At 42.4% G+C, this 15,487-nt stretch overlaps 1 protein-coding gene across 2 annotated transcripts in view; it reads right to left on the reverse strand.

The window, feature by feature from the left end:
• The window catches only part of LOC132834687 (A disintegrin and metalloproteinase with thrombospondin motifs 12-like), a 547,736-nt gene that overhangs the window by 276,762 nt on the left and 255,487 nt on the right, over window positions 1–15,487 (reverse strand). For both annotated transcript variants that reach the window (XM_060853764.1, XM_060853682.1), the window contains exon 9: window positions 12,588–12,732. In XM_060853764.1, coding sequence (XP_060709747.1) covers window positions 12,588–12,732 — 145 coding nt within the window. The remainder of the gene's footprint in view (window positions 1–12,587; window positions 12,733–15,487) is intronic.

Genomic DNA, 15,487 nt, shown 5'->3' on the forward strand with positions numbered 1-15,487 from the left:
GAAAGCAGATCAGGTAAACTGCATCCCGCACTCCAACATATCTCGTCCACATCCCGCACCTCCGCCCTCAGGCCCCACCCCTCCAACTGTAACAAGGACAGAATTCGTGGGTGGCACGGTGGCACAGTGGTTAGCACTGCTGCCTCACAGCGCCTGAGACCCGGGTTCAATTCCCGACTCAGGCGACTGACTGTGTGGAGTTTGCACATTCTCCCCGTGTCTGCGTGGGTTTCCTCCGGGTGCTCCGGTTTCCACCCACAGTCCAAAGATGTGCGGGTCAGGTGAATTGGCCATGCTAAATTGCCCGTAGTGTTAGGTAAGGGGTAAATGTAGGGGTATGGGTGGGTTGCGCTTCGGCGGGTCGGTGTGGACTTGTTGGGCCGAAGGGCCTGTTTCCACACTGTAAGTAATCTAATCTAATCTAATGCCCCTGGTGCTCACCTTCCACCCTACAAACCTTTGCATAAACCAAATCATCCGCCGACATTTCCGCCACCTCCAAAAAGACCCCACCACCAGGGATATATTTCCCTCCCCACCCCTTTCCACCTTCTGCAAAGACTGTTCCCTCCGCGACTTCCTGGTCAGGGACACGTGCCCCTACAACCCACCCTCCCATCTTGGCACTTTCCCCTGCCACTGCAGGAACTGTAAAACCTGTGCCCACACCTCTTCCCTCACCTCTATCCAAGGCCCTAAAGGAGCCTTCCACATCCATCAAAGTTTTACCTGCACATCCACTAATATCATTTATTGTATCCGTTGCTCCCGATGCGGTCTCCTCTACATTGGGGAGACTGGGCGCCTCCTAGCAGAGCGCTTTAGGGAACATCTCCGGGACACCCACACCAATCAACCACACCGCCCTGTGGCCCAACATTTCAACTCCCCCTCCCACTCTGCCAAGGACATGGAGGTCCTGGGCCTCCTTCACCGCCGCTCCCTCACCACCAGACGCCTGGAGGATGAACACCTCATCTTCCGCCTCAGAACACTTCAACCCCAGGGCATCAATGTGGACTTCAACAGTTTCCTAATTTCTCCTTCCCCCACCTCACACTAGTTCCAAACTTCCAGCTCAGCACTGTCTCCATGACTTGTCCAGACTTGTCCGACCTGCCTAGCTCTTTATCCACCTATCCACTCTACCGTCTCCTCCCTGACCTATCAACTTCATCCCCTCCCCCACTCACCCATTGTACTCTATGCTACTTTCTCCCCACCCTCACCCTCCCCAAGCTTATCTCTCCATGCTTCAGGCTCACTGCCTTTATTCCTGATGAAGGGCTTTTGCCCGAAACGTCGATTTCGCTGCTCCTCGGATGCTGCCTGAACTGTTGTGCTCTTCCAGCACCACTGATCCAGAATCTGGTTTCCAGCATCTGCAGTCATTGTTTTTACAGCAGTCAAAGACTGACAAGCTAAATTGTGAAGCTATATTGGACTGTTTTTAAAGAGGGCATGGCTCAGGTCACTACTTTGTATATTCTTACAAACAGGACCGGTCAGGAAATCTTGACATAAAAACAAGTATAGGACGAAAGAGAATGGTGTGTTTGTAACATTTACTGGATAATACAAGTGAAAAGCATAAGAGTATTTATAGATATTATACCCGTTTTACCCCTACACACACACACACACACACACACACACACACACACACACACACACACACACATGTATATATAAGTTTGTCGGGTGAATTTGTACTTGCAGAAAGACATTTCATTTTGCTCAAAAACTGCATGAATCCATGTAAAATTCTGTAAATCCTTATTTTAGAAATAGAATCAGTCTGAACATTCGGGCACAGACAGCCTCACACAGAGCACTTCACACTTTCCTTGCAGTATCTGGGCCAACATGGCACCTACTATTAAAGTTCATTTGAGAATATAACTTTAAAAAAGTTCTGGGATTTACATATGAAAGAACTGAAACCAACATGGTCATTCAAAAGATGAGAGACTTAACAAAACCCAGGTCTTTCTCAATATATAATTTCAGTTACATCACACTGTAAACCTTTGCTATAAATTCTGTGTCTTACAATCTTATACTCCACAACTACCTTATGAAGGAGCAGTGCACCCAAAGCTAGTGATTCCAAATAAACCTGTTGGAGTATAACCTGGTGTTGTGTGATTTTTAACTACAATGTAAGTATGCTTTGACTGGGTCAATCTTAATATGGTAAGGTAAAGTGGACTGGGTGCAACTACTTGTAGGAAAATCTAAATCAAAGCAGAGGAAGTAATTTAAAAAGTGAAATAGTGAGAGTTAGGGTTAATCCTACTGCAAAAGTAGGGTTAGCATATTTCTGTAAAGGTGAAGGATATGACCAACAAGACTAGAGAACTTTGGATGTTGTACAATGTTAGATAAGGAAAACAAATCTAAGCTTATGCTAGATATTAATGGGGAGGCAATGGCTTAGTTGTATTGTCATGAGACTATAAATCTAAAAACTCAGCTAATGTTCTGGGGACCTAGGTTCAAATCCCAACATGGCATTTAAATGTAATTTTAAAAGTCTGGAGTTAAGAATCTACTAATGACCCATGAAACCATTGTTGATTATCAAAAAAACTCATCTGGCCCACTAATGTCCTTCAGGGAAGGAAATTTACTATCCTCACCTGTGTATGACTCTAGACCCACAGCAATATGGTTGCCCTTCAACTGTCCTCTGAAATGGCTGAGCTTTAAGGGCAGCTAGGGATGATCTTTTGCAAAAAATTCTGTGTCTTATGATTCTGCTTCATAGCTACCTGATGAAGGAGCAGCGCTCGAAAAGTTAGTGCTTCCAAATAAACCTGTTGGACAACAACCTAGTATTTTGCGATTTTTAACTACAAGTGTACAAACAGCACATAATCAATTTTGGATTGGCTTAGCACTTTTTCTTACTCATTCATGAGATATGGTTGGGCCAGCATTTATTGCCCACTGTTGACTGGCCTCAAGAAGGTGGTAAAGAGTTACCTTCTTGAACCACTGCAGTCCTTGTGCTGTACCCAATTAATTAATGGTTACGGGTTATAATCATCTCACCAGTAATGCTTCATACTATATCCTGGCTGTTTACCTAAGATGACCTTCACTTTTCCTGACAGTTTTCCTTGTTAGTGCAGAATCATGAATGTAAGAAGGCAACATCAAAATACTTTCTGACTGCTAAGAGAAAATATAATACCTCACTCAATGATTAACATCATCTCAAGTGTTGAATTGATTCATCCAAGTATAGAGAATTCCAAAGCTTATCAATATATAGTTTGGCTAGAAGAATGATTTGTCCATGTCCGATTTCACAAAACCTATTGTTACCATCCATTCTTATTTCTTTTGGCTCTCCAGGCCACTCTCACTTGCCTCCCAGTCTCTCCCCTTGCAACCTGGGCTAGTGACTTTGTGCAGACATACCTCCCTCATCAGCACTGAGTCAGCCTGCACTGTGTACCACCCTTCTCCCGGCTCCTGCTATTTTAGGGAGTGTGATGGACTGAGTGATTAATGGTGGGCGGCTGAGTAAATGTGGATGAATGAATGCTGGAGGGTAATTGGGGAAGATAGACAGGGGAAGAGCTCAACTCAATAAGTGAGCGACAGTGAGGTGGCAGCCACGCAGTCAGTCCCCAATTCATATGACCTAGCTCTGGTAAGTCGCAACTGGTCACTGCTTAGATCTGTTGATATTTACAGATGCAATGTTACGTCTGGTTAATTTTACCAGTTCTTCAAGTTACTCCCACTACAAGTCAGTACTTCTGGTTCAAGTGCAGGCAGACACAATATTGTCCATTGGATTCACTTAATTTTCTTTCTGTCCGAAATGGATGAACTAATAAATCACTTCAGAACACCGTCCCTTGTAATCCAGAGACAATGTCATGTTATCAAAAATCAAAACTTATCACTGCACTGAAACTGTACATCTTAAGAGTCTTTAAATGATCATGGTATAAAAACAATTGAGAAGTTAATTCCGAAGTAACAGTCACCTCCTGTACACCTCCATCCCCCATCACGAAGGACTCAAAGCCCTCCGCTTCTTCCTTTCCCGCCGCACCAACCAGTACCCTTCCACTGACACCCTCCTTCGACTGACTGAACTGGTCCTCACCCTGAATAACTTCTCTTTTCAATCCTCCCACTTCCTCCAAACTAAAGGAGTTGCCATAGGCACCCGCATGGGCCCCAGCTATGCCTGCCTCTTCGTAGGATATGTGGAACAGTCCATCTTCCGCAACTACACTGGCACCACCCCCCACCTTTTCCTCCGCTACATCGATGACTGTATCGGCGCTGCCTCGTGCTCCCACGAGGAGGTTGAACAGTTCATCAACTTTACTAACACCTTCCATCCCGACCTTAAATTCACCTGGACTGTCTCAGACTCCTCCCTCCCCTTCCTAGACCTTTCCATCTCTATCTCGGGCGACCGATTCAACACAGACATCTACTATAAACCGACTGACTCCCACAGCTACCTGGACTACACCTCCTCCCACCCTGCCCCCTGTAAAAACTCCATCCCATATTCCCAATTCCTTCGTCTCCGCCGCATCTGCTCCCAGGAGGACCAGTTCCAACACCGCACAGCCCAGATGGCCTCCTTCTTCAAGGACCGCAGATTCCCCCCAGACGTGATCGACGATGCCCTCCACCGCATCTCCTCCACTTCCCGCTCCTCCGCCCTTGAGCCCCGCTCCTCCAACCGCCACTAAGACAGAACCCCACTGGTTCTCACCTACCACCCCACCAACCTCCGCATACAACGTATCATCCGCCGTCATTTCCGCCACCTCCAAACGGACCCCACCACCAAGGATATATTTCCCTCCCCTCCCCTATCAGCGTTCCGCAAGGACCACTCCCTTCGTGAATCCCTCGTCAGATCCACACCCCCCACCAACCCAACCTCCACCCCCGGCACTTTCCCCTGCAACCGCAGGAAATGTAAAACTTGCGCCCACACCTCCACATTCACTTCCCTCCAAGGCCCCAAGGGATCCTTCCATATCCGCCACAAGTTCACCTGTACCTCCACACACATCATCTATTGCATCCGCTGCACCCGATGTGGCCTCCTCTATATTGGGGAGACAGGCCGCTTACTTGCGGAACGCTTCAGAGAACACCTCTAGGCTGCCCGGACCAACCAACCCAACCACCCCGTGGCTCAACACTTTAACTCTCCCTCCCACTCCACTGAGGACATGCAGGTCCTTGGACTCCTCCACCGGCAGAACATAACAATACGATGGTTGGAGGAAGAACGCCTCATCTTCCGCCTGGGAACCCTCCAACCACAAGGTATGAGTTCAGATTTCTCCAGTTTCCTCATTTCCCCTCCCCCCACCTTGTCTCAGTCGGTTCCCTCAACTCAGCACCGCCCTCCTAACCTGCAATCTCCTTCCTGACCTCTCCGCCCCACCCCACTCCGGCCTATCACCCTCACCTTGACCTCCTTCCACCTATCCCACCTCCATCGCCCCCCCCTCCCCCAAGTCCCTCCTCCCTACCTTTTATCTTAGCCTACTTGGCTACTCTCTCTCATTCCTGATGAAGGGCTAATGCTCGAAACGTTGAATTCCCTATTCCTGAGATGCTGCCTGGCCTGCTGTGCTTTGACCAGCAACACATTTTCAGCTGTCACCCAAAATAAACTAATTTTAAAACCAAAATTCTATCCTTGAATAACAGCTTTTTCCCTCAAAGCATCTTCACAGTTGTTAGTCTGAGCTTACATTAGCATAGGCCAGAGAAGCAAAGCACACGTTCCAGCATTTATATTTTGACCTGATGCAATCTGACTCTCCCTAACCCTAACCCTATGCAGACATACTTTCAAAGGATCACATGACACCAGTGTCTTTTATTGACTGTAATTAAATTGAATATAATATTAAGACCTTCCATTCAAACTAAATGCATTCCCATAATAGTATTGAATTCATAATTAATTATTAAAATAACTTGAGGCAATAATCTTCCAACCATCCTTGAAGTCAAGTCATAAAATATGATTGTACAAAAGCAGTCTAAGTATAAACTAGCAACTACAGTCTAACATCAGTTGTTGAAAGCTGTGAGAAATAATAATTTATGACAAAAGGAACTTATACAAATGAGGATTATTTACAGAAATTCAGATTATTTTGGCAAAGACAAAGCAAGTTTAATTATCTTGGTTAGGTTTTTCATGAGATAACAAACAGTCAATGAGAATAATGTACTTGATGTGCCATATTTAGGATATTGCACAATACAGCGCAATACAGGTCCTTCAGGCCCTCGATATTGTGTCAACCTGTGATGCCAATCTGCGAAGCTAACCTACACTATTCCATTATCATCCATATGTTTATCCAATGACCATTTAAATGCCCTTAAAGTTGGCAAGTCTACTCCTGTTTCAGGCAGGGTGTTCCACGCCCTTACTACTCTCTGAGTAAAAAGATCTATCGCTGACATCTGTCCTATATCTATCACCCTTCAATTTAAAGCTATGTCCTCTCATGCTAGCCATCACCATCTGAGGAAAAAGGCCTTCACTGTCCACCCTATCTAACCCTCTGATTATCTTATATGTCTCTATTAAGTCACCTCTCAACCTTCTTCTTTCTAACAAAAACAGTCTCAAGTCCCTCAGCCTTTCCTCCTAAGATTTTCCCTCCATACCAGGCAACCACCTGGTAAATCTCTTCTGCAGCCTTCCCAAAGCTTCCAATTCCTGCCTATCATGAGGTGACCAGAACTGTATGCAATACTCAAGTACCCATGGCTCTGAAACTCAATCCCTCTACCAATAAAAGCTAACACACCAGATGTCTTCTTAACAACCCTATCAAGCTGGGTGGCAATTTTCAGGGATCTATGCATTGTGTCATTGCAAATTTACTAACCCATCCTTCTACGCCCTCATCCAGGTCATTTATAAAAATGACAAACAGCATTGCGCTAAAACAGATCCTTCTGGTACATCACTAACAACTGAACTCCAGGCTGAACATTTTCCACCAAACACCACCCTCTGTCTTCTTTCAGCTCGTAAATTTTTGATCCAAACCAGTAAATCACCCTCAATCCCATGCCTCTGTAATTTCAGTAATAGCCTACCGTGGGGAACCTTATCAAACATCTTACTGAAATCCATACACACCACGTCAACTGCTATACCCTCATCGACCTGTTTGGTCACCATCTCAAAGAACTCAATAAGGTTTAAGAGGCACGACTATCCTTCACAAAACCACGTTGACTATCCCTAATCAAATTATTCCTTTCTGGATGATTCTAACCTTTATAACCTTATACAACATTTTACCCACAAGAGAAGTAAGGCTCACTGGTCTATAGTTACCAGGATTATCTCTACTCCCCTTCTTGAACAATGGAACAACATTTGCTATCTTCCAGTCTTCTGGCACTATTTCTGTAGACAATGATGACAAAAAGATCAAAGCCGAAGAGTCTGTAATCTCCTCCCTAGCTTCCCAGAGAATCTTAGGGTAAATCCCTTCCAGCCCAGGGGACGTATCTATTTTCACACTTTCCAGAATTGCTCATACCTCCTCCATATGAATCTCAATCCTGCCTAGTCGAGTAGCCTGTATCTCAGTATTCTTCTCAACAACATTGTCTTTTTTCCAATGTGAATACTGACAAAAAATATTTATTTAGTGCCTCTCCTATCTTCTCGGACTCCACACACAACTTCCCACTGCTGTCCTTGACTGGCCCGAATCTTACTCTCGTCACTCTCTTATTCCTGACACTGGACTTCCAAAAGATCAGCTTAACAGATTTTCCAGCAATATTAAATGCTCTTAAATAAATGGAACATGAACAGCCTGGCTAATGAGCTGTCTGAATAACAAGAAACAGAATAGTGATAAACAGTTGTTTCTCAGAAGATGTTTTAAATATTTTCCTCATTGACCTGTTCAGGGATGTTACTTCAGAACTCTGGAGTACATGGGACTTGAGCTTGGGCCTCCTGACTCAGGGTTGGGATACTACTGCTGTAGACCATTCAGTCTCTCCTGTTTTTTTTTCCTGACATCCATATATTCTCTCACATAACTCTGAACATGCTTTATTCCACCATTAAAAAGGAGGATGTTTTGCTTTGGATTTACTGTAGACCTAGTAAGTATTAGGGCCACAGGTTTTCATCATAAATAACTTTGAATTGGTTGTAAAGGATAAAAAATTTTAAAACATAAAACTTGTAAGTATGTGAATTATGAGGAGAACACAAGTTGCCAGAGATGACACACTTGAATTAACACATACTGGTAGGAAGAATGATGACAGGCAACATAAATGAATGATAATATTGTAAAAGGCTTGCAAAAGCAGAGGGATCTGCTGGTTTATGTGCATAGATTATTGATGGGAGAACGTGGTTAAATTGCTAACAGGATCGTGGACTTTGAAACAGAAGCATTTATGGAATTTAAAATTAAGGAAGATATAGTTAAATTTTCAGCCTCAATTGGAGCATTTCTTCCAATTCAGCGTACCAATCCAGGTGAAGGATATGAAGGCTTCAGAGAAGATGCAGAAATGAAAGAAGAGAATGGATCAAGGGATAAGTGACATCAGTCAAAGTGAGTAACAAAAGAGTCAGTGGTGAATATGAGAAATGAACATTTTCACATAGAGTGCGATGGAGTCTGGAATGCAAATGGCTGCAAGTGAGTTGGAGACAGATTCAGTCATGGCATGTGACAGACAATTAAATAAGCACTTGAAAAAAATAGTGCAGGGCTGCAGAGAGAAGGTGGGGGGTTGGGACTAATTAAGTTACTGTAGAGGTGACCTGGGTGCCATCTCAACAACTGAATGGCCCTCTTTTGTGCTGTAACCATTCTGTGATTCTACACAAGACTCTGGTTCGACTGTGAGCAGTCAAACTACAATGTTAAATGTTGAATACATTAAAAATATTATCAAAAGCCACATATTACAACTCTCTAATACTTATGGAGACAAGGAGATGCACTTACATCCTCAATCTCCCCAATATTTCTGTTGACCAAACCATCATGTGTCAGACTCTCCTGAAATGGATAATCTGTCTTGAACTAGAGCATCCATGTTCAATAGAACCCAAATATCATGTACAGACCCAAAAAACTGTCAGCTACCAATGCACATTATCACTGAGAATAACTTTACTATTTCTGAGAATCCTTACTACTAATAATAAATCAATAACTTAATCTACTAATATAGTATGCTCGAAACGTTGAATTCTCTATTCCTGAGATGCTGCCTAACCTGCTGTGCTTTGACCAGCAACACATTTGCAGCTGTGATCTCCAGCATCTGCAGACCTCATTTTTTACTCTAATGTAACTTACACACAATTTCCCAGCCCCTTTTAAACAGGTCCCTAAATTTTGAGTAAAGAGGCAAAAACAGTCACCAACAAGCCAAGTTACCTAGTTTTCAGTGACCCACACTTTGATTTTCATTTGGGATATCCAACTGGTTTCTTAGTGACTCTTGCTCTTTTACATCATTCTTTTTATTCAATATGGGTCATGAATGTCCCTGGCTATCACATCTCCAGACGTCCTCAAGAAGGTGGTGGTGAGCTGCCTTTTTGAATTGCTGTCGTCCATTTTGTTTAGAGACACCCACAATGTCATTAGGCAGGACTTCCAGGATGTTGACCCATTTGACACTGAAGGAACAGTGATGTATTTCCAAGTGAAGATGGTGACTGGCATGGAGGGGAACTTGAAGGCAGTAATGTTCCCATTCATCTGCTGTCATTCTCATTCTAAGTAGTACAGGTTGTAGGCTTGGAAGGTAGTATGGAAGAGCTTCGTGAGTTCTGCAGTGCTTGTTATATATTGTGCACACTGCTGCCACTGTGTGTCAGTGGTGAAGGGAGTAAATGTTGAAGATTGTGATTGGGTGCCAACCAACTGAATGTCAAGCTCCTTGAACATTATTGGAGCTGCACCTACTCAGGAAAGTGAAGAGTATCTTATTACCCTCCTTACTTATACATGATGGATAGTCTTTGGGAAATCAGGAGGTGAGGTACTCATCATAAGATTCTTAGCTTCTGACCTGCTTTTGTAGTGACAGCATTTATATGGCTAGTCCAGTTCAGGTTCTGGCCAATGGGAAAGCCAAGAATGTTGATAGTGGGAGATTCAGCCCTGACCATGCAACTGAATGGCAAGAGGTGATGTCTAAATTCTCTCTTGCCTAAGACTTTCATTACCTGACACCTATGTGGTAACTTTCCAACCAATTAGTACATCCTGTCAGACAGTTTAAAAATTTGTTTCCTTTTCCAGCGACACTTCTTGCAAATTGTCCTGATGAGTGCAATCTGAAAAACTTCAATGAATTTTTTTTTTCTCATCAATACTCAAATTACCAAAGGACGATTTGCATCCCAATATTTCTGATAAAGAATCTTGACATAGTGAGATTTGAAATGGGAAAAAAAGGACAAATTGGAAAGAGGTTAAAACTGATATTGTAACATAGAAAAAATACAGCACTGAACAAGACCTTCGGCCCACGATGTTGTGGCGAGATTTATTCCTAATCTAAAATAAAATAACTGAACCATCGCTCTCATCAAATCACTGCTGTCCATGTGCATGTCCAGCAGTCGCTTAAATGTCCCTAATGACTGCTTCCACCACCACAGCTGGCAACGCATTCCAGGTATTCACAACTCTCTGTGGAAAGAACCCACCTCTGACGTCTTCTCTATACTTTCCTTCTAATATCTTAAAATTATGACCCCTCATGTCAGTCAATCCTGCTCTGAGGAAAAGTCTCTGGCCATTGACTCTATCCATGCCTCTTATTACCTTATATACCTCAATCAGGTCACCTCTCTTCCTCCTTCTCTCCATAGAACATAGAAAAGTAACAGTGAAGATGAAGTACTGATGTTTATCAGAATCTCGCTATTCCTTTCTTTTCCCCTGGTGGAAAATGTACAGCAATGATCATTTTACCATTTATAGCAAATTGAATTTTTGATGCAGGATGACATTGAGCAGGTATGCAGGTTGCCCACAAGATTGGCTTGATGGACCAGATGGTCTTCTCTTGCCTTTCTTATTGTAGATTATATGTATTTATGTCCACACATTATTGAAATTTTATCAAATGCTTGGCTTGAAGCTTGCTTCCATGAGTCTCTCTTTCTCTTGAACCAGGTTAGAAATATTTTCTTCAAGAAGTATTTAGCTTGTGTAGTAAAGGGTCATAGAGGGCTAGAGAAAACTGCAACTTTACCTGGATCTACCTGCATTGCAGCAATAAAATGCATCACCCTTGCCCCAATTGGTTTTGATTTCGCTCAAACTAACAGGAGCAATTAAAATGTCTGCAAATTAGTATGTGTAAAGGTAATGTGTTAAAAAAAGTCTTGTTGCTGTAACGAAATATTTATCAGGCCATCACAGGAGAAGGCAGAACTCATTTCTCTAATAGAGACTATTGTGAGTAACTTTCAAGAAATTTAAAATGATGTTAGTGCCTAGATTCAACAATTGAACAATGATGAAGCCGTTTATTATAGAGTCATAGAGATGTATAGCATGAAAACAGACCCTTCATCCAACTCATCCGTGCCAACCAGATATCCCAACCCAATCTAGTCTTACCTCCCTGCACCTGGCCCATATCCCTCCAAACCCTTCCTATTCATATACCCATTCAGATGCTTTTAAATGCTGCAATTGTTCCAACCTCCACCACTTCCGCTGGCAGCTAATTCCATACACATATTACCCTCTGCATGAAAAAGTTGCCCCTTAAGTCTTTTTCATATCTTTCCCCTCTCATCCTAAACCTATGCTCTCCAGTTCTGGCCTCCCCCACCTCAGTAAAGAGACTTTGTCTATTTATCCTATCCATGCCCCTCATAATTTTATAAATCTCTATAAGGTCACTCCTCAGCCTCTTACGCCTCAGCCTATTCAACCTCTCCCTATAACTCAAATTCTCCAACCCTGCCAAAATCCTTGTAAATCTTTTCAGAACCCTTTCAAGTTTCACAATATCCTTTTGCGAGGAAGGAGACCAAATTACACGCAATATTCCAACAGTGGCCTAACCAACGTCCTGTACAGCTGCAACATGACCTCCCAACTCCTGTGCTCAATACTCTGACCAATAAAGGAAAGCATATCAAATGCCTTCTTCACTATCCTATCTACCTGCAACTCTACTATCAAGGAGTTATGAACCTGCATCCAAGGTCACTTTGTTTAGCAACACTCCCTACAACCTTACCATTAAATGTATAAGTCCTGCTAAGATTTGCTTTCCCGAAATGCAGCACCTCACATTTATCTAAATTAATCACCATCTGCCCTTTCTCAGCCCATTGGTTCATCTAATCAAGTTCCGTTGTAATTTGAGGTACCCTTCTTTGCTGTCCACTACAACTCCAATTTTGGTGTCATTTGCAAACTTACTAACTTATACCTCTTATGCACACATCCAGATCAGATGTGACAAGTTTATCCATGTAAATCTCCCACACTTGTTTTAATTCACAAATAAGCAAGCCAGTAACTTACATCCATTTCCTCACAGAATGTTGAGTTGGGTCCATACTGGAGCTGACATTGATGATGGACATCATATAGCACACCTGGAGCAATGGTGGGAACCACTAATTCCTGTTGAGTTGGTGGATCATTGAGACAGAAACCCCAGCCTCGACTACAGATGGAAAAAGAGAAGAAGCTAATTACCAGGAGTAAATTTTGCAGCTGAAAAATTGTCTGGTCTCATGCCCAAATTCACAATATGTGCGTCCAGCAAAACAAAAACTTTTAGCAGAGGGTGGAGATTATTACAATTCTCCCCATAATAGATTCATAGAGTCATAGAAGTGTACAGCTGGAAACAGCTCTTCAGTCCAACTCGTCCATGCTGACCAGATATCCTAACCTAGTTTCATCCCATTTGCCAGTATTTGGCCCATCTCCCTCTAAACCCTTCCTATTCATATAACCGTCCAAATGCTTTTTAAATGTGATAATTGTACCAGCCTCCACCACTTCCTCTGGCAGCCAATTCTATACACGCACCACCCTCTGCATGAAATCGTTGCCCCTTAGTTTCTTTTATATCTTTCTCCTGTCACCCTAAACTTAGGCCCCCTAGTTCTGGACTCCCCCACCCCAGGGAAAAGACTTTGTCTATTTATCCTATCCATGCCCCTCATGATGTTTTAAACCTGCATAAGGTCAGCATTCGATGCTCCAGGGAAAATAGCCCCAGTATATTCAACCTCACCCTATAGCTCAAATCCTCCAACCCTGGCAACATCCTTGTAAATCTTTTCTGAACCCTTTCAAGTTTCACAACATCCTTCCAATAGGAAGGATACCAGAATTGCACACAATATTCCAACATGTCAATTATCACTGTCTCATTATATTTTATACTAAAGTGGTTGATTACAATTTATTTCTCGTGAACCTAATAAATAATACTGTTAATCTTTCTAGGCCAAACAGGAACTTTACAAGCCTGGCAATGGGGAGAAAAATCTGAATGATTAGCAGGCACTGAAACATCTCATTCAGATGAGCGTGGTCCAGTTCTTACACTATGCCACTACTTTGTCAGATGCTGAAGTAGATAATAGTTCTCCCTCTCAAGTGAGTCAGGAAACCATGACAGTCTGTTTTATTAAACCTTACATATTTTAGTAGTGTTTGATAAGAAATCCATTTTATCATTCACAATGCACAGTTCAAAAGACATCAGAATATTAAAAATACAATGTGATCATTTTGACCTCATTAAACTCCATGTTAAGCTGTCCGAGATAGCCATACTTCAGGGTTTCTCACAGCAACTGTTCTGTCACTTCATTTTGCGAGACTGCCAACTTTGAGCTGAATTTAGAACTGATTATGATCCAAAGGGTAAGTGTCAACTCACTGCAATACTAGAGTCTCCATCTTTTGTTTTTAAATTGTTAGTGCAATTTTCAATCCACCGAAACTACTACTCAGTTCTCACATCTTTTTATAAAACCCTCAGATGTTGAATTCAATCAAATGCTTTAATTTAGTTCACACTTCAAAGAATTCAGAAATGATACTTGAGCTATTCACATCACCTTATAATATCTATAATTTTCAACAGAATGAATAAACCAGGATTAAACCAACTGAACTGTAATTTCCTGACTCTGATCTCAAGGTTTCTAGATATTGCCAATGCAATCATCAAGATCTTGAAAATATTGACATATTTCCATAAAGAATCAATACTGTAGCACATACTCTCAGGTCTTCTTACAAATAATTTAATATCTTGAATTTCTCTGTAGCACCTTCACTAAACCTGCACATGTGCTGTGGATGACCAAACAAATTTGACAATTTGTGCAACCTTCAGACATCAAGACTGATACAAAAATGTTATTTGACACATCTCTACTTTCCCAATTTTTCAATTTACCATGACATTTAAATATTACCACTGAAACCAATAAGCTCTTGAAAACACTGAGATGTTTCTGTCAGAAGCTAACATTGTAATACATACACTCTGGTCTTTCTACAAATAAAGTTGTGGAGGCGCCCGTGTTGGACTGGGGTAGACAAAGTCAAAATCATATGACACCAGATTATAGTCCAACCGGTTTAGTTGAAATTGCAAGCGTTCGGAGCTCCGCTCCATCCTCAGGCAGCTAGTGAGAGAGAATACATCAGATACAGAATTTATCGTAAAAGATAATGCAATACATTTTATGCGAATGTATTGAACAAACCTAGATGGCTATTACGTCACTGATCAGTTAGAATTGAGGTGCAGGTTTCAAGTGATTAATATGTAAATCCCTGCCCCAAGATAACTTCAGGTTTTATCAGAATGACGGTCATGCTGTGGAGGTGCTGGTGTTGAACTGAAGTGGATAAAGCTAAAAATCACACAAACCGTCAGCTCCCTGATGAAGGAGCAGCGCTCCAAACGCTAGTGCTTCCAAAAAACCTGCTGGACTAGAATGTGGTTTTGTGCAATTTTTACCTGAATAAAGGTGATACCTTAGGTCATACAATGCATTTTAGGTGTGAGGTCATGTTTCAACTCTGTTAGTATCTCATCCTGGAGCCAGACTGGTTTTATTCCAAAGTAGGAATTTATAAAATGCCACACTGACTGGCTATCTACAGATTGTGTATTTTCTTTGTCAGGTGTAGGGGAATGGTTCTGGGTGGGTTGCGGGTCGGTGTGGACTTGTTGGGCCGAAGGGCCTGTTTCCACACTGTAAGTAATCTAATCTAATCTAATCAAAGTAGAATGCATCTGCAAAAACAAACCTGCAAATGCAATTTCACCCCATAGACTTGTGTGTGTGTGTGTGTGTGTGTGTGTGTGTGTGTGTGTGTATATATATATATATGTGGGAAAGGGAGAAAGAGAGAGAGTGTATGTGTGTGCGTGCGCATGCTCT

The sequence above is a fragment of the Hemiscyllium ocellatum genome, chromosome 1 (assembly GCF_020745735.1).
Source record: "Hemiscyllium ocellatum isolate sHemOce1 chromosome 1, sHemOce1.pat.X.cur, whole genome shotgun sequence".
NCBI lineage: Eukaryota > Metazoa > Chordata > Chondrichthyes > Orectolobiformes > Hemiscylliidae > Hemiscyllium > Hemiscyllium ocellatum.